Source organism: Vigna unguiculata, chromosome 4 (assembly GCF_037176805.1).
Source record: "Vigna unguiculata cultivar grain cowpea cultivar isolate G323 ecotype 2 chromosome 4, ASM3717680v1, whole genome shotgun sequence".
Lineage (NCBI taxonomy): Eukaryota > Viridiplantae > Streptophyta > Magnoliopsida > Fabales > Fabaceae > Vigna > Vigna unguiculata.
In genome coordinates this window covers 11,540,949-11,562,896 of record NC_140795.1, presented here as the reverse complement: position 1 = coordinate 11,562,896, position 21,948 = coordinate 11,540,949, and the positions used below count along the sequence as shown (strand labels likewise).

General features: G+C 33.2%; 1 protein-coding gene across 2 annotated transcripts; it reads left to right on the top strand.

Moving 5' to 3' along the window:
- Positions 1-13,454: 13,454 nt before the first annotated feature.
- Positions 13,455-20,870, top strand: ZIGA4 (ARF GAP-like zinc finger-containing protein ZIGA4). Of its 2 annotated transcripts, none has more exons than XM_028068481.2 (13): positions 13,455-13,782; positions 14,273-14,334; positions 15,006-15,093; positions 15,184-15,245; positions 15,355-15,451; positions 15,884-16,339; positions 17,318-17,869; positions 18,227-18,346; positions 18,444-18,557; positions 18,651-18,737; positions 19,154-19,283; positions 19,486-19,531; positions 20,476-20,870. In XM_028068481.2, exons 1-13 carry the CDS (start codon positions 13,687-13,689, stop codon positions 20,528-20,530), a joined length of 1,965 nt encoding a protein of 654 aa, XP_027924282.2. In that variant the 5' UTR covers positions 13,455-13,686; the 3' UTR covers positions 20,531-20,870. The 2 variants fall into 2 exon arrangements, with proteins under 2 accessions (XP_027924282.2, XP_027924281.2); XM_028068480.2 differs by having other exon boundaries at positions 17,318-17,962.
- Positions 20,871-21,948: the final 1,078 nt, after the last annotated feature.

The window sequence follows — 21,948 nt, the reverse complement described above, 5'->3', positions numbered from 1 at the left end:
AAAGCCCTAAGTGATCTTTGTTAATTGTGTGTACATGGTAGTTGAAAATGAAATACAAAGCTAATTGGACAGTAGCAAAGGTGCTAAGAGTGCAAATACTTTGAACACTTGGGAGGATACAATTTTGTACTTTAAAACGGGAAAATCCATTGAAAGACTTTGTGTTGATCCCTAGCTATGATGATTGAACTACATTTGTGTCTGAAAATGCGGGTATAAAAAATATTCGTACCCATTACCCGCGATTATCCATTTACAATATCTATTTCCTATCCTTTACGGGTTTTATCTGCAACTACTCGTGGGCATGAATTTTTTTGACATCCCTAATGTTGATGACTTTTTTTAATCTAATAATTTAGTGGTTGGTGGTGTTGATGAATTCCATGCTAATTCTAATATTATTCATGATTTTAAAGGTGTTTCTAGTGTAATTTTGACTAATTTGGTTGTTAATGTTGCAAACCTTATTATTGATGGTGTGTTTATGTTTGTTGAGCCTGTTAAGCTTGTGTTTTGTATAGGCATTTTATCAAGCAATTTTGGATTTTGCATTTAAACATTATTTTAGTTAGTTTTAAAGTTTAAAATAGGTTCCATATTGGTTTTTAACACATTCCATTTATTCATATTTGATTTCTATACATTGTAATTCATTTTAGGAAATTAAACCATTACATTCATAATAGTAGACCATGCATTTTTTCTAGGTTTCAGTTCAATTTGAGGTATACTTTCTTTCATCATTTGCATATTATTAAAATCCCAATTTAATGTAGTTTGAAGTATTATTTTGTCTTTCCTAATTGTTAGACATATTATTAAAATTTCACACTCTTAAATCACTTAAAACCTTTTTATTTTCATGGATTGATACCCCGATTACCACTCTACTACATTAGAGAGGGGAAATTGGGAATTTTGTTAATTTCTTATATAGCTAGGAGGTTAATAATCAACAATTTAGTTTTGTGGAAATTGCACCAACTTAGCCACAAATAGGATAATTTGGATCATTTTTAGATAGCTACACAAAACCAAATTAAGCATAAAAAAACACTTTAAACTAAAGCTTTAACACCAAATGATAAGAGTTCATCCTATACTTTTAGTGTGTTTGTGGGACTTGTAAGACTCGGGAAAAATAAATATTTATTTAATATAAATGCAAGTGAAGGAACCTTTATAGTAATTAATACAGGGAATTATGATAAGGAGCAATGGTAGCTAAAGTGGTTAAGCGTTCGGAGTGGTGTTGAGAGGACTTGGTTTAGAGTCTTGTGTATGTCATTAGTGTGTTAATTTATCCAGAAACTGTCTGGCGGCATTAAAGGTCCGACAAGCGACACGAGCCAGTTATGCAGTTCTGGGTTTTTGGGGGATGAACCGCTTGACGACATTGAAGGCCCACTAGGCGACACATCAAGGATGACCCAATATTATGGATTGGTTATGAACCGCCTAGCGCCATATTGTATGAAACTACATGATTGGTAGAGAGTTGGGAAAATTTGGGGGTTTTCGCTGGTGCAAAAGAATCTAGGTTCAACCCAGAAACTGATGCACCGCTTGGCGGTACAAGTTAGCCGCTAACAGTCCGTTGGGACTAGTTGTTTAGGTTGCGAGTTGGAGGTTTTGGCCTTGGGTGATGACGTTAAAATGGAATTGGGATTATATGATTGATCTATGAATTGGAATGGACGTATAGGTTTTATATTATAATTTTATAGGTACAAACTAGTATAATAAAGTTTGAATTTGGGTGCATTATTTATGTATAAGTGCATATGCCTATATGTATACAAAGCGGGAATGCATGTGTAGACCTATGAATAAGTATATGCTAGTTAACATCTATGTACAATGGTGAGTGACTGAGTTAGTTGGAATATATATATATTTGTAACCTTTGTGTTGGAATGTGTGCCTGTGTTCATTGGTGTGTGAGAAACTGTTGTGTATTGCATAAACCAATAGTCTGGAGTTTATTGGTGTGGCGCCTGGCGGTATGGGTTGGACTGCCAAGCAATAGGTCATTAATAGAACTCTAGGGCAAAACCCAAGAGTTGACACCTAGCAACGTAAGGGGGTCTCGCCAAGCGGTTTTTCGTGGAATTGGGCTTGGACCTGAATCCAATGGGCTGGTGCTTGGCGACACCAAGTGTTCCACTAGGTGTTTTGGAGCGTTGTTTCGCCTAGCAATGTTGTAATTGCACCTGGCGATGTTGAATGTAGAAGGGGTTTGCATTGAGGGATTCTAGATAACTTTGGATGGAAGCCTTGAGGAGATGACTTGTTGGGGACCCATTTACAAGTTATGGCTTATAATGAGGAGTTAAACACATGGCCATATTAGGTTGGAGCCTGATGGCATTGGAATTCCGGTGTGAGCATGCTAATTGTGGCTAATACAGATGGTTCAATTGATTGCTCTTCATGGTCGGAACCGGTGAGGCTGGTAGTCTTGTGATGAATACGGATTGTGGTCCGTATTGGGAGCTACACTCGGTGTTACGGATTGTAGTCCGTAATTGGATAATTCCCGTATGTGATCTATCGGTGGTGGCCAGTAGATGGAAGGGCCATGAGTTGGAGCTTGTGGCGACAATAATCATCTTAAGGATATCATCAAAGGTTGTAGGATCCAGAGGTAGACAATGGAAGAAGTGAATGCTTGGGTCTGAGGGTTGTAGTCCTCAGAAAGGGTTGGGTTATCTTTAAATGCTTTGGATGATGGCTTTAGGGTGGAGACTTGCTGAAGCATTCATTGAGTTGTGACTGACATTCCTTGAGTTATGGCTTGGAATGAAGGGTAAAATACGTGGTGATCTCGGGTTGTGGCCTGATGATACTGGTAATCAGTGCGGGTTATGGCTCGTACGGTTGGTCTCCACTTGATTAGACAATCACATGTTATAGCCAGTGATGTTGTTAATCTTATGTTGAGAGTACGAATTGTGGTTTGTATTGGGAACTCCACCTAGCGTTACGGATAATGGTTCGTAACAGGATAGTCTCTCACGTGTACCTACGAGTGGTGGCTTGTAGATGGTGGAACCACGAGTTGTGGCTTGTGGCAACAAAATATATCTTAAGGTAATCATTTGGAGATGTAAGGTTCTTCGATGAGACTGTGTTCACTTTATTATGTTATTAATTGTTTATATTGTTAGTTCACCCTATCTGCTTGTGTTTAGCGATGATCGTGTAATTGTTACATAGGAGCAAATGATGTTGCAGGTGGAGCTAGTGAGGCATAGAGTCGAAGAAAGGCAACATGAGAGTTTTATTTTATGGTTTTATATTTACGATTTTTTTTTGTAAACATGATTTACTATCAGTTTTTGAATGTGTAAATTTTGAGTTAAATTATGAATTTTGGTTTTACCATTTTTAATTGAACTCTTCCCACGCTTTGGAAATGAGTATTGATAATAAATTCAAGTTTATTATTATTATATTTTATTTTATTTAAATTAGTAATATCTGTCGCAATCAAGATCGCGGAGGGACAGCGAAAATAAATTAAAAAATACAGAGGAGTCGCCACCATAGTTTATTATGTAAAACTATAGAAAAACCAAACCTTAAAAGAATGGTCTTCAAAACCAAATTTGGATTCGAGAGTCGGTTACGTGTGGGAAAGGTATTAGCACCCCACAACACCTGTCTTAAGACGGTTCCCTCTTTAATTAAGTGTGTAAAGTAGAATTTTGATGTTTAGAATATTTATTATTCCCCCAAAAAATCAAACAAAAAAAAACACATACAAAAATATTACAGATTAAAGCAATTTTTTTTTTGGCCCGCCGAGGATTGTACCTCGCTCCTACATATTTCCATTTGGAAAATCAGAGATAACGTAGTTCTTTATAAAAAATTTTGTTGTTATTTATTGTTATTTTGTTTTTTTAATTTTTTAGATTTTAATATATATTTTTTGTATTAATATCAAGAGAACTCGAGATTCTACCTGATGAAAGATTTAGTTATCAAGCAAATCCGAGATTTGACATTATATTTAAAATGATTTTATAATTTTGTGTTTTATTATTACTAATTTAAAAAAAAATTAAAAGCCTATTAAAGAGTGTTTTGATTATCAAGCAAGTCCAAGACTTGACATGACATTCAAAACTTATATAAAAGAAAAAAAATAATTTATTTATTTATTTTATTTATTATTATTCCTTTTTTTAGAGAGAATTAAAGCATACGAAAGAAACTTTTTTATTTATCAAGATAAAAATAAAGGGAAAGAGAAAGGTTGAGCACATCAATGACAAACTCAAAATTATCTAACATGAGAACCCCAAACACATTTAATCATACAACAGTTCAAATGATCATACATTTGATATTATAAGAGAATCATGAATAACATTAGGAGCTAAGAGAATTTACCTTAAGGTGATCCCTTTTGCGCGTGCTCTGGTAAAAAAAAAAGGAGAGAGGTTTTTTCAATTTTTTCTCTGCCTTGTGTAACATCCCGTCAGGATATTACGGATTTAGAATAAATAAAATAAATAAAGTCATAAAGACGTCGCGTTTATGAATAAACCTCATTTCCCAAAAGCGCGAGAAATTTAAACTTTTATAAATTCAATAGATAAAACCAAAATCCATGATTACAAAAGTTGGATAATCCAAAACGGTCTCATAAAATTTTACACTTTATTTCCAAAATATAAATAACATAAAGTCTCCCATGCTATCCCCCGCTCCGTATCTAAGCATCACCGGCACCACCTGCATCAACATCCTCTGCTCACGTGTACCGCGCACACGATCATCGCCAAACACAAGCAGATAGGGTGAGCTTAACAAATAAAATATATAAAATGGCATACACATATACAACAGATATATATATATATATATATATATATATATATATATATATATATATATATATATATATATATATATATATATATATATATATATATATATAAACCACACAAACATCCCAAAGTGTTTCCATTCTTTTAAATCTCATCACCTGGCCACCACCAGATCATTCCTGTTCTACCTCTCTTAGAGACTACTCAAAGGTAATTTGCTACCAAACCTATCGGCCACAACGGAAAGAGCATGTGCGGGAAACCATTGCTACGGATCACACACCGTAACGCCAGGTGGAGTTCCCAAATACAACATAAGTCGTATTGTCCCAAGACTACCAAACTCGTCAGCTATTTACTAAGGAGGGCAATCTATTCAGACCCATCCGTACTGGCCACAACCAGCACACTCACACCGGCAACACTCGCCAACCCGAGCTCAACTCAAGGGTTCCTCGTGTTCATCCGCCATCCCGAGCTCAACTCGAGGGATGCCATTTTGAGCTCAACTCGAGGAATGCTACGTGTTTAACCCCTATCCCGAGCTCAATTTAAGGGATACGTTTCGAGCTCAACTCAAGGAACCCAACAATCTTACCTTTGAAGCATCACCAAAAGTCTTGTAGATCACGCCTAAAAAGTCCAACAACTTAGAACTTACAGCAGCCAAATTGCCTAGCGGGGGACACGTACCACTAGGCGCTACAGCTTCCAGACCGCCTGGCGGGGGACGCCTATCTCCAGGCGCCAAGCGCCTCAAAAATCACAGTCTACAACCACCGCCCGGCGGAACCGTCCACACCGCCAGGCGAACGCTACTCTAGAGAGCTATTGTTTCTGCCTCTATTGCTTGGCGAGACCTTCCCCACCGCCAAGCGCCACCTGCACCAGAACCTCATTGTTGCCTCGCTATCGCCTAGCGGCCTAACCCCACCGCCAGGCGTCATAAGTTTCACCACTATTTACGGTACTGCTCTGAATTCAGGCACAGGGGTTCACGTCCAGACCTCGTTAGTCACTCAACCAAGTTTAATAGTTAAAACATCAGTTTATCACACTGCCATAATGCCTCACATCCATTACCATTATTGGATCTAACCTACTAGTTGTACCTCCTATTATTATTAAGATCCTCCACTTTAAGTCTACCACGCTGTTTGCATTCCAAGTCAGACCAAACTAAGTTCCAGTGACAACCTTCTCAACATTCACCCGCCCAACCACATTCATGTATACAACACTGTACCACTAACTTACTACAATAGCTTATTGCTACCTCAACCCGAATCACATCCATTTTTCCTTTAACACTAAAACTCTAATTGTTTCACCTCAAATGGAAATTTATTATTTTCCCTTCCCGAATTTCCATAGTCACTTGTTAATGCCAACACCGTCGTACTCATCCTATCACTAATCCTTCAAGACCTTATTCCATTCACTCTTAACACCTTCATAATTGGAGATATCATCGTTAAACCATTTCGGATTCCCAAAATAATACCAGTCAACACTTTCCCTATGACCAACCTTTCCCAGCAACTCTCGCAAAAGCATAAATTCTGATTTTTTTCCTGGGATGGCGCTTGGCGGCCAGCCCCGCGCCGCCAGGCAATGTATACAGTTCTAACAATTCTTCCAGAACTTCCGCACCTGCATCGCTCTTCCCTCTCACAATTTCTCCAATGCTCATTCATCCCACACTTCTAATTATTTAATAGTACCAAATATACTAATCCTTCCATGTAATAACAGCAAGTACCCAAATTAAGTTTCTGCTAATTAATTTCATAAGCGACAATACGCAATTCATCAACCCTAATGCCTTCCTACACTGTTTCATTCATTTTATACACCCCTCGTACTAAATTCAATGAAGTATAACATCATATAGTTAATAGACCCCTAACCCTTTCTTCTTCCCCGATCGAAATTCGTCCAGAACTCACAAAATAGCAAAAATCAATCACAGACTCGCGTCGCCTGGCGGTTCAGCCAATACCTCCAGGCATATCATCCAAAAATCCAAAAATTTGTAAAAACTCCATGCGTCGCCTGACGGCCGGGAATGTGCTGCCAGGCGGTTCCTCTCCAAGAACCCAAAATTATGTAAACGAGCATGTGCCGCTTGGCGGCTATGAGCAACCCGCCAGGTAGTTTCTGGAAATTTTCCAGAATTACATAAATTGCAATCAGAACCAAAAACATGCATAAAATTTCAGACCATCATATATACAGTTCATATTCCAATATAAAAATTACGTGAAAGCTCCCCTAACTTGGATCCTTTTGCCTATAAATGGATTGCTTGAGAGCTCCCAACGATCACCAATGGCCTTCCTTTTGGCTTCCACTCAATCCAGCCCCAAACCACACTCAAACTCACTAATCTCAACAATTTTCGTACTCTGTTTCTGGAACCAATTTTAGCCTTGTAAAACCTTTTCCAAAACCTCATTTTTGCCTTTTAAATGGTCACTTAAAGCTAGGGAGAGGATAAAAAACGAACTACAACTTAATTTGAGTGTTAATGGCCATTCATTGTCCCATTATGGACTGTTTTACAGCCACTCTTGGCTGCTAGTTCCTCTAGCGTTTACGTTAACCCTTCACATTCAAGCCAAAGTCAAAAATAGCCAAAAAAAATGTTTAATTTGAGTTCCCCAAGGGTTGAACCCACAACTACACAAATGCCAAATCAATGTCAAACCATCATGCCAATTCATGTTTCTTACCAACTAATACAATTCAAGCATTTTCTCATAAGAAACATGGTTAAACATATTATCAAAACAATAATAATTAAATAACACACAATTGGCATACATAGGACTTAAACCCAAATCCTCTCACACAATCAAAGTACTTTCAACCATTTGAGCTAGTACTTATCCACATCATACCAATCAAAAATTATTGTCATAAATGATCTTCACACCCGCATTTATTAATTAATTATTTAATTAATTAATTAAATTTCACGGATCTTACATCTTGCATTGGAGAAAACATGTGCTTATATAGGCACCTTGGGGTACCCTTGAAATCCTAGTATTTAATTATAATAAAATATATGAGGAAGGAACATATTATTAAATCGTTGCATAATATCCACGGTATTGATTATAATTATTAACGAAATATTGTCTGTAATTACTAGAATCATATTTTCCGTCACATAAAGATCGTGATCAAATCATAACCTATTATTCATATAATTGATTCTAATTATTACCAGGAATATTTTCTTCTAACTATTAAAATCGTACTATTATCTAAAAGCATTATTATCGGAAATATTTGCTTATATTTAAAATAATACCTTCCTAGACAGACAATGCAAAGAGACACATCACATAAGTGTAAATGCAAGATATTTATTCAAATTATTAAAAAAAATATTGCTCCTAATATTATACCCTTTCTCTAAAAACAGAAATTATGAAACGTCTTTTTTCTGACATGTCATGTGAAGAGTGTAAATAGCAAACAATGGGGGTGAAAATATGTACAAAACATTTGGACTCATGAAAAACGTGTGATAATTAAAAATAAATTAGATTCTCCCTTCTCTTGGTTTTTTCTTCTTTTTTTTTTTCTTTTTTTCCATGGTAGAATTAAAGTTAAAAAAAAAAACCTACCATTAATCAAAACATATTTTTTTTTATTTTATTATTACTATTATTTTATATATTATTTATTATTATTATTATTATTATTATTTTAACAAAACAAATGCATTTACCCAAACGAAATTGGATGTTGACAATATCTGATCAGGATATTATAGTGCTTGTGTTTATGTTGGTTAAGAAAACTCTAAGTAGATGAGATGATTCAATTAAACAAAAAAAAATGAAAGAAGACATGAACAAGATAAAAAGGCACATAAGATAAAGAACAAGAACTTAAAGAACATGAAATAAAGAACAAAAAAGATGAAGAGGAAGATTAAATGACACAAGGGAAATGAATCAAAATGACAAGAACATAAACATAAAGGAAAACTTGAATTAAAGAAGCAAAAATGGAAAAGAAATGGGGTGGAAAAAGATGGGGAAGAAGGCGTGCCACTTGGGGGATGGACCAACCCAAGATAAGTGGTGGTCGTTGCCTCTTGGACCTTAGTTTAAGACGAGACAAGGGGAGCTCAAGAACACTCAAAGGTGCACTCTCTCAATTCTCACCAATGGTTGAAACACAAATGACATTTTTATTCAACGTTCAAGTGTCTACAAGTAAAGACAAGACAATGAGAGCTCAAGAACACTCAAAGGTGCACTATCTTAACTCTCACTAATGGCTAAAACATAAATGACTTTTTTATTCAATGTTCAAATGTTTTCAAGTGAAAAGGAGGTCCTTTCACATAGATCAAGAGAGAGACCTTCTAGCAATAATACAAAGATAAGGGATTCCTTAGAAAAAAATAAAAAGTATATTTCTAAAATCCTAATGATGACAGATAGAGAGAATATTCTCAAATTATTACAAAATTGTGAAAAGGTACATTCTCTTTTCCTCCAAGGTCAAGATGCCTTTAACATGTGGTACCTTCTCAAAGATGTTCTACTTTTCCACTTCCAAAGGGCTTCCTTAGCAAAACTAGGGGTGTGGTGAGTACACTCCTTTGGGCTAGGCTCCTCCTAAGTCCTTCATGACTCTAGTAAGGGTGACGACTTCAAAAGGGGAGGTGCCACTAGCAAATCTACACAACACAAGACACAAACATAAGTCTATAATTTATTTAAGGCAAAAACTAAACAAACAAATAAAAGAAAGGTTAATAAACTTTCCTCCTACATATATTTATTTTCCCTAAACACTTTCCCCGTCTTTGGTAGGGGTTAAAGGCTCATCAAATGCTTTATTTGAACTATGACTACTTGTACTTTGAGTAAGACCTATGTGACCTAGGAGGCATGTAGGAAATGCATGTATGTATGTCTGCATACTTTTTGTGTGTGAATAAAGCATATGAAAGCAGGTCAAATACATAAGGATGAAGGGTTAAATTGTGTATTTAATATTTCCAACCATGTCTAATAAATGTGAACAAACAAAGCTTAAAACTTGACATATACACACATTGTCAAGAATTTTATCATAAGAGGTGCACTTGGTGAATCTTGTAAGATACAACTTCAAGTTTGATAGACATTATAAAATTTGTTTTCAAAAATTGTTTTCGCAATGCTATCCTTCTTCAATTAGTTGTGATTAATAATTAATAATATGCAATTTAAAAAGATAAGAGTTGGGAGAGATTTACACAAAGTATTTTTATGTTGATTTGTCTAAAAACCCATACTACATTCAACTCTTGATCAATACAGTCTAGTTTCACTAATAAACTAATAATGCAAGATACAATACAAGTATTATTTGAATTAAAATCACTCTTAGATAAACACAAACGTTTTTTTTAATTCAATCACTCCTAGTTAAACATAGAGTACTATTTTAGCACTCAATCACTTGTGGCTAAAACCTAAGTATTCTCTTGACTCAATCACTCCTAACTAAAAACTTTATTTACACAAAGGTTGTGATTTAAGCAATCACAAGGTGCTAACTAAAAGATGGTAACGTTCTGTTGAGCTAATGAAAATAACATGTCTTGAAAAGTCCTACATCGCCTAGGACAACCAATGAAGTGGGTGTTAGTGATTATATAATGGGCTCTAAGTCCATGATGTTTCTTGCCCCGAGTCAAAGACACTTCAAACTTATATTTGACTCTTCTTATTTGTTAATACTCTTGTAATAAGAGCATTGTAAGGTTTGGGTTAAATTATATCTTTGGAGAGTGTGGGTGTACTCGGGGCCAAAGGACATGCGTGTGTTGTCTATGTGTTTCCTTGTGTTTATTTTATTTCTCTATGGTTCGGTAGGATTTTTTATGCTCTATGGTTGTAGTGTAGTCTGATCTTCCACATCAGAAAAGATTAATTCCTTGTTGTTGGTAGTATTTTTTTCTTAATATGCTTTGTGGTTGCAGTGTGGTCTGATCTTCCACATCAAAAAAGATTAATTCCTTGTTGTTAGAGAATCATCCTTGGTTGTTGAAGTTACAACGAGAAATTTGATGGAAGGATCATTGTCGGTGTTGTGTTGACACGGTGAATCTGTAGCTGAGTTTGTGGTGGTGCAAGAACTGTTATTCGTGCTGGATTTGCAGTGGAGTTCGCGTGTGGCGAGATCCCAACACGTTCTAAGATGGACACAAGATCGTAAGCACTCTTTTAGGCTGCTATCAAACACAAAAGTGTTGTTGGTCATAAGTTGAAAGCTTAAGTATTGCTAAAGAATATAAAAGCTTTGTTATAATTCTCATTGTAGAAGTTTTGCTGCCCTTTAATTTTTGTAATTCACATTGTACAAAAGTTTTATTATAATTTTCATTGTTATAATTCCATCTTTTTAGAAAACTTGTTTACATGCAACATATTGAAGTGTGTTCTTGAAGAGATCTTTGATATAAACACATCATTGTGAGATTTTCTTGTAAGACACGAAGATACAAACACTTTCTACAAACATAAAATAAGCATATTGATGTATACTATGAATACTTTATGTTACGTATCAACATTGTTTCTCTAGACATCTTACTTATCAAACGAAGTTATAACAACAAAATGGTAGACTTTTCTTTTACTAATTGAAACACTTTCTTTTGTCGAGATCTAATACTTATAAAATCATGTTTTGTACTTTACATTAGATATCGTTAAATTTTGATCTAACAAATTATATATATATATATATATAACTTGATATTAATATGTTTGTGAGGAAAACTTTTAAACAACACTAGATTTCAAAGAGAAATGAATATAATCATTTAACACCATTTGGTTCTTTTAACTAAGCATGTGAAGATTTTCTAATTTAAGAATGTATTTTTCGTTTAGAAAATAATTCGTGTATAACTAGGTAAAAGCGTAAATTGATTTAGATAAATTTTTCAAATTAAAGTTGAGCAATAGTTAGAAGATTTACCTTTAATTTTTTTTTAGGACGCACGATTCATACTCCTTAGAGAATAGTAACATCAGTATAAGTACATCATGATTGATGTCGGTATAATTCATAAGGAATTTCTAACTTTTCATTGTTTTTAGATATATTATCGAATCCAAAAATATATAACCCTCTCCATGACAACTATGGACTTCACTACAGGCTACAAGGTTGGGTTTTCTTCTAGATTAAAAGTATGATACATCACACAATGTCATATAAGATTTATCAACAATGTTGTTACTCACTTTAATAAACTTTAATGTTTTGGTAGATTTAAAACTCAATCTTTTTTTATTATAAATACATGATTAAATGATATAAATATATATATATATATATATATATATATATATATATATATTTATTTATTTCTATGGAGAAGCTCTGTTATATAATTAACTTTTATACCCAAATACTAAAATGTATATTATTTTATTTTATGCTATAAATCATACATTTAATTTCTTTCTCTAGATTTTTATCATTATGTCTTTTAACTTTTTGCACAGTTTCTGAACTTAAGAAATAATTACCTTTTTAAATTTGCAAGTTCAAGTAAAATATAAGGAGGTCACTATATTCAAATATAGAGAATAAGGTAAAGGTAATATAAGTCCTACCATTGTTTCAATCATTTAAGAAAACATGTTAATGACTTTGAAAAACCTAGTTATTTTTTACATTTAATATAAAAATTGAGATGTTTTTAAAAAAATAAATAGTGATCATAAGGTGTTATTAATATAGTTAAGAAATAATTATAGAAAACATTATTAATTTTTATAATTATATTAAAACAAGAAATAAAATTATAATAAAATGCTTATAGAAATACTTATAAATATTTTAATTTTGATTTATATTACATAACAAAATCACTGTTAAACTTTTTTATGTATTTTCGGATAATAAAAACTAAAAGGTTGTTTTGTAAATACATCTTACACAATTATAAAAGAAGTAAAAGGGTAAATTACAAATCTATCTCCATTATTATTTATTATAAAGTATTTTTTAATATTAGTTTGTTTAATATAAGAAGACATTTAATGAAGGTTCAAATTATAGACACGTTAATTGTGGGACCCGAACCTTGTTCCCTCCTTTCAAGAAACAAAATACACTCTAAAAAAGTTCAACAAAGACAAATAAAACAAAACTTTAGAACTGTAATCAATAATCAATAACTTATATTATTTTATTAATTTTTTTAATATGTCTTAGAAAAAATTGTGATTAAGAGTAAAGCAAGTATGAATAAAGAAAAATAAATATAGTTTTGCTGTTATATGATATTTTTTTGCTTAAAAAAATGTTTTTACTTAATTTTTATTTTCTTAATTAATGTCGTTTATGAAATTCAACTCTGTAATATTGACATTTTTGTTATTGAGCTGGGTAAGATAATATATTATGACTTAAGTCATAGAAAAAAGAAAAATAATGTGATTTATAACTTTATATCAAAATAAAATTATAAAATTATTGTAACATTCATGTAAAAATTCAGACAAAATTTAAATTTAAAAAATGTGACAAAGCAAAGTTTCTCTTACTTGTATTTCTCTGTTCCCTGGATCATCCATTTTATGTGAACCAAACAACTCACAAAGGGTTTTTGGGTTCTTCGCCTTCTACCTTTCCCCAATTCAGGAACCCCAAAACCCTAGATCGAACGCTGCCACCACCGTTTGGTGGTGGAAAATTTTCGTTCTCTGCTTCCGAAGTTTGAATATTCTTGATTTTTTTTTGTCTCGCTGTGACCTCGATTGCAGTTTCTAGGGTTTATTTGTTTCTGATTTGGGGTTTGGTGATGGGGAGCAGAAAGGAAGAAGAGAAGAATGAGAAAATTATCAGAGGTCTCATGAAGCTTCCGCCGAATCGAAGATGTATCAACTGCAACAGTTTGGTAAATCCAACTCCTGTGCTTGAATTTGATTTTCGTTTTTCTCTTTGGTTCAGTGAAACTGTGTTGTAGTTTCTCTGGTTTTGGACTTTGGCTTTTATGATTAATTCGAAGCTGAGCAAGTCTTAAGCCTTTCAGTTGAAGTGGGGATAGTTGTTGGGAACTTTGAAGAATTAGACACATTACAAGAATTTGATGTGGATGTTTTTATTTTTAATTTTTAAGTTCATTCTTCTTTTGCGATTACCAAAGTTACATTGGTTTAGAGTTTAGACAAAATTGAGTCTTATATTGTAGAAGGTTATTATTAAGAAAAATAGTTTTATATTGTACAAGGTTATTATTAAGAAAACTTGAAATTGTTTGTGTTTTTCTCTTTCTCTTGTTTGTTTTACTCTTGATTGCTAGAGTAGTTGAGAAAAGAACTTGTGAACCATTTTTGTCATTGTTATGTGATGGTTTCTAGCTAATGGTTCCCCCGTCACTTTTACAGGGACCACAATATGTATGTACAAGTTTTTGGACTTTCATTTGCATGACATGCAGTGGAATACAGTGAGTTCCTTTTCACTTTATTATCTTGTTTATATTTCTTCCCTTTGGTTTCCTTGTCAAGTGCTCAATGTTTGAAGGAGATGGGGATTTTGATTCAGAAATAAAAAAAAATAAATAGAGGTTTGGTGTCAAGTTTAGGCTCATTTTCATATTATATATGTACTTTTTTTAAGTCAGAACATGAATGTATGTCATTGAATGTTAGATACTCTTGTGGTGGAAAATAATCATGAACATGCATTATTCCGTTAACTATACTAAGTTTCTTTCTGCTTTTTTAATAAAAAAGAAACTATGTGTTCTGCAGTAGTTCATAATAATTTGAGAAAATATTTAATTCCATAATGGTCTTCTTATACATTTCTGCTTTACTTTTGAACATTTTAACATGAGTTGAAATCATAGAAAAAGTGAAATCCTTGTATGTTTAGTATATTAAACTATGTTTATATAATATGAATTAATCTTATAATCAATATTAGAAGCTTTGTTTCTGTTTCTAGAATACTGATCAATTATGCTTTATTATATAATCAATTTAGTATTCCTTTTAATGTTTTTCTTGGAGTCAAATTCATCTAGTTAGAAAGGGCATGTTTGTGATTGTTGTTGTAGTAATTCTACATATTGCATGATTCTCAAAATCACCTGATTATTTTCATGTAATGCAGTCGTGAGTTTACTCATCGTGTGAAGTCTGTCTCAATGGCAAAATTCACTTCACAAGAAGTTGATGCTCTTCAAAGTGGAGGTAACCAGGTAAAACGGTGAATTTTCTTCTTTTTGACTTTGGAAGCTACCTATGTTTAATTGTTGAAATAAGATTTCACTGTGGCTCTTTTGACTTAGCGTGCAAGGGAAATATACTTGAAAAATTGGGATTTCCAAAGGCAGCGGTTGCCAGATAACAGGTATAATTATTTCATGGTTTGCAATTAAAGCTATTTAAGTAACCTTTGATGTCCCTCTAATAATATGTATTACTTATTGTATGGCATTATGATCTCATTCTTTTTGCAGCAATGTTAATAAAATAAGGGAATTTATAAAGAGTGTATATGTGGATGGAAGATATGCTGCAGTGAAGTCTTCAGAAAAGCCCCCAAGAGATGCACAGGCAATATATACTTAAATACTGATTTTTTTTTTTCTCAAGAGTAGCATTGCTTATTCTTTATTGGATATGCTCTTCTTCCCCTGCAAAAGAAATATTGGGTTTGTAGAAATATTTTTTGTGGTTTATGATAGTTTTTGGGCTTCCCTTAATAGTAATATTATTATTATTATTATTATTATTCTATTCAATTCGTTTTGCAGAAACAAAAAAATGAAGAAGATAATCAATCACACTGATCTTTTTCTTACTATTATGTGTATAATTAATTGTTTAATGAAACTTAAATTTGTCAATGTAATGAAGTATATGGTGCCTTAGCAATTACTAAGATAAACAGCTTTACATAATTAATTGCATTAATTATCCTTGTAGTCCAAGTTAATTTAATCCTTTGGTTAATTGCTGAACATTTATATTTGCAACTAATTGTAGAGCCCTGGGATTCATGAAGATGATAGGCGTGCCAGTTCTTATCATTCATATTCTCAAAGTCCTCCATATGATTATCAATATGAGGATCGGAAGTATGGAAAACAAGCAGCTGCACTCACCAGGAAGCCTGGTTCAGATAAAGCTCGATATGAAGGGAAAATATCTAGTATTATCTACAGTCCTGGCCGCTTCAGTGATCATGCATATGATGACAGATTTGCAAATGAAGGATCTGGTCCAAGAATTTCTGATTTTTCTGTTTTTAGTGGTGGCGAACAATTCAAATCTGATGTTCACTCTCCCAATTTCTATAAAGATATTAAGATTAGCAGTCCATCCTATCAAAGACGCTCTGGTTCCAGTTCAAGTGAAGATGTGTGGTCCCAAGCAAGAAATGCATCTCTGGAAACTAATGTCAATGCCAAGATAGATGGAAATGGAATTCGTCCTCCACAGGTATCAGACAATTGGAATATTGTCCACAGGATATTTGGCTGTTCCTGTAAGAATCAAACAATATATTGCTTGCAAGCTGTTTCTAGTTTAGGATGAAAATTATTATCATGTAAAGTTATGTATCTAAAGTTATTATTGCGGTAATATGGTACTATATGAATATGAACACAGGAAAAATAAAAATATTATTAGTGAAGCATTACATTTTCTAATCTCTAGAGATAATGATATCAACTTTTCAGGGCAGCAGGATAACAAATCTAGTACAGAGAGAAAATTGAGTCTTTGAGTTCCTTTTAGTAATGGATTTTTTGATTGGTCAGCACCATTCAGAGATGTATTGAAACGTTGAGATATGGTGTTTTTTCATTACTATCTCTTGTTTAAGTCCAAGCATCCAAATATAACCTTTCTAAAATAACCATGAGCTTAGCTTGAGTATTCTTCAAACCCAGGTTTTATATAGCGCACACATAGAGCAATTTAGTGTAGCTGCTGTAGAAGACCAAATAGCTGGCTGTGTTGCTGACACATTGTGGTGCTATAGAGGTGCAGTTCTGAACAGAGACGTTAGGGCTTTTTTCTGTAGCTATTGTTGGGGTTTTAATTTCAAAATTGAAATCTATTGATCTAGTGATATTGAAAATAATAAACTAATATCAGTTTTGAATTTAGTAATATTGGGCAGTTTTTATCACTTTTGAGAACTTATGTATATTGTATACTTTATATGAACTATAAACAAATTCAAAATAATAACTATACCACTGTACACTATCTTAACCATTTCTAGGCTGACCACTACATTCTGTTATCAGGGATTTAAAACATTGATTCAAACTCCTTGGTGAATAAGCATTCTCTTTTAATGATCTTGTTTATTGCACTTTCCATGTCCTTTTGTTGTGGCCTTATTTCTGTAGAAAGCTGATTGGGTGTTTTCTCTTTGCATGATATTAATTTGCACTCATACCCAAGATAACTGCATCAGAGCAATCAGGAGACAACAAAATTTCATCCTTGAGATCTTATAATTCTGGCAGTTTAGTTGATTTTTTCTCTGAACCAGTTCAACCTTCAGAACCACTTCAGAATAAAGCATTTGGCATTCCACGACCCCCTGGTCCTACAAGATCTGTTAGCATGGACCTATCCAAGGCACCATTGGAATCAGCAGCAGCGGCATCTCAAGCTCCAACAGTGGATCTGTTTCAATCATCTTTTTCATCTGCAATTCCATTTTTCAATGAGAATCAACTTACTCAAGCATCCCAACCTGCATCTATTGAATTTTTTGCGGATCTCTCTCAGAAGCCTTCTACTGTAAACTTAAATGAAAAGGCACTGGATTTAACTGTCCCTAAAAATGAAGGATGGGCAACTTTTGATATGCCTCAGAGCACCTCATCCACTGCACAAGTGGAAATTCCAGCTACTGTACCCTTAAGTACTGAATCTTTACAAGAAAGATTTGATCCCTTTTCCACCTCAAATGCAAACACACAATGGCCATCTTTTGATTTTTCTAGTGTGAGTATGCATTCTTCACTTACATCTAATTTATGGCATGATGGTGTGTGGAATAGTGAAGAACAAGTTTCCGCTATGTCAGCAAACACTCAAGTAAGTACGAGAATGTTTGGTCAATGGCTGGTTTTGGATTCTTATGAAGGAAATTTGTTTCCCTTGCTTTTTTTTTTTTCGTGGAGAAATTTCAAGATATTATAGAATATATTGAAACTTATTTAAGGTTTTGTATGTAGTGTCTGTTCAGAAATGAATAAGTTTATGGACACCTTTGCATTTGTTCCTGGTTGAATTGAAAGATCTCATGGAGTATATTAAAAACTTGTATAAGGTTTCATGTTTTGTTTGTACTTTGTATAGCCATGGAATGCATTTGAAGGTTCTGGTGGCCATCATCCTGTGGATGCCCTTGGTCAAGGATTACAATTGCACAATTTTCCCTCAGCTGATAATCAAATTTTGGGATTAAGAGACTCTGAGGTTGTTATACGAATCCTTAATTACCTTATGAGCTTTTAGAATTCACAAGCTCTCCTATTTTATTCACTCATCCACCTTTTCCTTTATAAAAAATCAGGGGTCCAAAAGTAACGACGTTAAAGGCATTGTCCCTGTTGATGGATTTGAAAATCATGACATCCCATCGCATGTCAGTGATTCAGCATATCCACCATCCATGCTTCCTTCAATGGTGTGTTCTCTTAGGTTGATTAAAAATTTCTTATATTCAATAAAGTGATACGTTTTAAATAATTTTGGTCTTTAATATTCTTTCTTCTTTCAGGGAGACATTGAACCTATTGGAATGAAATGTAAATCAACTAATCCATTTGATTTTCCTCATGAATCTGATGTAGCTCACAACAATATGGTATGCCAAGAACAGTGAATAGCTAGCTGTTTGTTTAATATTTCTATTATTACCTCATTAAACTGGTTCCTAAATCATATTTCTGCAAAATTTTAACTCATTGGTTATAGTTCCTGGGATCTTTCTCTTCAAGGTTTCTAGCATGTGATTTTAACCATTTCAATCTGGCATTATAACTGGCAGCAGCCTTTCTATCTGATTCATTTTAATGTTCTGAATTGAAATTTCACTGCACAGCTCAAAAAATTTAAAGGGTTTTAGTTTATCCTTGTTGCATGGATTCTAATACTCTGGTGTTATGCCTATGGAAAAGATATAAATATGACAATTTGAATCATGGGATGTAGAAGACAGTGAGATTGTGACTTACCTTCAGTCACCTATTATATCTAACACGTCTGGTGTTTCAATTACAGTTTCTTGATATGAGCTCTTTGCAAGATGCACTGCCAGATGCCCTGTTTCCAACCTCCTTCCATAGTGGTATAGCTGAATCTTGGCTTCCCCAAAACACGGTGACCCCTTATATTTCCTCTTCTGGTGAAGGTAGTACTTGAAAACATCTAGTGAAAATTAAAACATTATTTGTCCAATAAAATATTTTCGTCTTACGTACTTCCATTTCTTTACTGTTTTGAATCATCCAGTTTGTTTTCTATATCACTCTAGTAAATGCAATTCAAATAATTGTTTTAGTGCAGTTTTCTTTCTGTAATGCTATTTTTTATGTGTTGATAATTTGATTTAGGTGGTTTGTCATTCATGGCTGTGCAATCACCAGGTTCTCAAATACAGTAAGTTGCACACATGATCGTTTCTCCTCTGCTTTTCTTTTTCCATCGTCTTTATTTTTGTATATGTTGCTTGAGAGCCATTGAAATTTATGGGTTTTTTCCTTTTGTATATCATTCTTTCTACCAAGACTGGAAACTTTTTGCATCTGTTTCTTAGCTGTAACTGTAATGTAGTGATATCATTGGTGCATAATCAATTCATCAAAATTACACTTACACTACGATACTCACAAGGGTGTCAGGCGAGTAAATGGTTGGTCTACAGGCTTGTGCATTAAACACCCTTGTGTAGATACGATTGGCCATTCAACAGTATATAGAATGAATTTCATATGGATATGAAAGGAAGAGGAAGTTGGCTGCTTGGTAGTCCACTCAATGAACATCTTTCATTGAGCAACATGTGTCTTCAAAGATTATTAGGTTAAATATGTTTTAAGTCTCTTAACTTTTAGTGAAAATTGAAATTAGTCTATCTTCGAAACTTTGGTTTAGTTTAATCCTTCAATTTTAGAAATACGTGAATTTAGTTCTGTTAACAAAACTTTGTTAAGTTGTTTGATGTTTCAAACATGTTTCATAATAGCATGAGTTTGTTTACATCATTTGACACATTTTCGCTTTAATGTTAGTTGATAAATGCTTTTGAAACGTCAAAAAAACTTAATAAAATTTGGTTGAAAGAACTAAATTTACGCACTTTTAAAGATGAGAGATCAAATTGGTCTAAAGTTTCGAATAGAAACTAATTCCAATTTTAACTTGATAAAAACATATTTAACCCAAGATTATTTATATCCAAAGTTTTATATATGGTTTTGATATTGGTTCATATATGGTTTTGATACAGTAGTATATTACAATGTGGTGTTTCTATGTCTTCTAATGTTGTCAAAAGTATTGTGTGTGTGTGTGTATTCAATGACTGAGTTGCACATTTACAGGAACATCCAGACACCAGAACCAGTTGCTTCGTTTGGGGGAAACCCTTTTGCATAGGATTATGCTGTTCCTTTCATATAGAAATTTATTGGTAGCCAGTAGTTGGGCGTGGAATCATTTAATGCTTTGTGGGAGCAAAAGTGGAGTAGTGCTTTCAATTATAGTTCCAGGTATTATTCGGCCCTGATCCAGCATTTGCAGTACTGGAATTGAGTGACATTAGATTTCTTGACGTTTATTTTTGTGATCTGGCTGGGATTGAACTTCACCAATTTAGCCACGATTGAGGGTATTCCACCTTTGTTCATAATTATAATATAATTGTAAGTATATGAGAGCTTCAGATGGACAACACCCAGCCAAATATATGTTTAATGAGGGTTACGTTTGTTTGTTTGTTTTTTTTTCTTGTTTAATCAGTGTTTATCTAATTAATTTATAGATGATAGATGATCAATCTATCATTTTTAAAATTATAATGATTTTCCCATTAACTTTCGAACGATTTTAAAATTCTAATTTTGAATGTTTGCAATTTGTTTTTAATGTTTTAAAATGTAATCTTTGAAATTTTTTTATGTTTATGAAAGAAAAGTTAATGCATAATGGAATTGAATATTTATTACATGGATCCAATAGGATTGAGTTTGTAATTAAATTTTAACCAACCAAACCACTCACTGTTCTTACTTGGTCATCCATTACCTTCAGCTTTCTTTTTTATGATATCAAAAAGGGGTGATATGAATTTATCTTGTTTGAACTGTTTCTCAATGGCTCCATTGCAGCTACTATCTGTAGTTTTACTCATTTGTTATGCCATATACAATTCCATGCTTTCACTCTAAGCCAACCCTTTATTTTTCATTATTTTGTTACTAGTTTATACAGCTGATTGGTTTTTAGCGTCAGAGAATAACTTTTATTCAAATTTGACGTTCTCATAATTCGTAAATTCATTTTGAGAAACTAGTATTCGGGACACTTAAATTTAAACGTTGTATCGACATTAAAAGCTCCAATTAGTAGATATGGAAACAATATATTTCAACATTCGAAAATCCTATATTAAGAATAAATTAATTTTAAGGAACACTAAGTATTGTTTTCTTTTGTATGAAATCAAGAAATATATTTGTCAAAATATCCTGTCTTGGATATGAATATGAAATTAAATATAAGTGAAGTTATAATTGTGTAAAAATTCAATAATTATGTTATCAAATGCAATAGTCATATTCCAAGACCTATATAAAGGACAAAGATGTTAGTCTTTCTTAGACATAAAAAATAACAGATTAAGAATTACAGAGATATAGAGTGTTTTAACTTTGGATGTGATTTTGTGAATAAGTATTAAACTTGTCTGAAATCATCACTCTCTCAAATCATCGACCTGCAAAGAGTGTTGTTTGTTATATCCTTTGAGAATTATTTTCTTTATCTTTTATCTTATGTGTTTGTAGTCAAGAGTG

What these genes read in the sequence shown, in the direction of transcription:
- ZIGA4 (XM_028068480.2), top strand. Translation starts at nt 13,687, where the DNA reads ATGGGGAGCAGAAAGGAAGAAGAGAAGAATGAGAAAATTATCAGAGGT. An exon ending in ATGTAGCTCACAACAATATG is followed by an intron (nt 18,738 to 19,153) that starts GTATGCCAAGAA and finishes TTTCAATTACAG; the next exon opens with TTTCTTGATATGAGCTCTTT. An exon ending in TCACCAGGTTCTCAAATACA is followed by an intron (nt 19,532 to 20,475) that starts GTAAGTTGCACA and finishes GCACATTTACAG; the next exon opens with GAACATCCAGACACCAGAAC.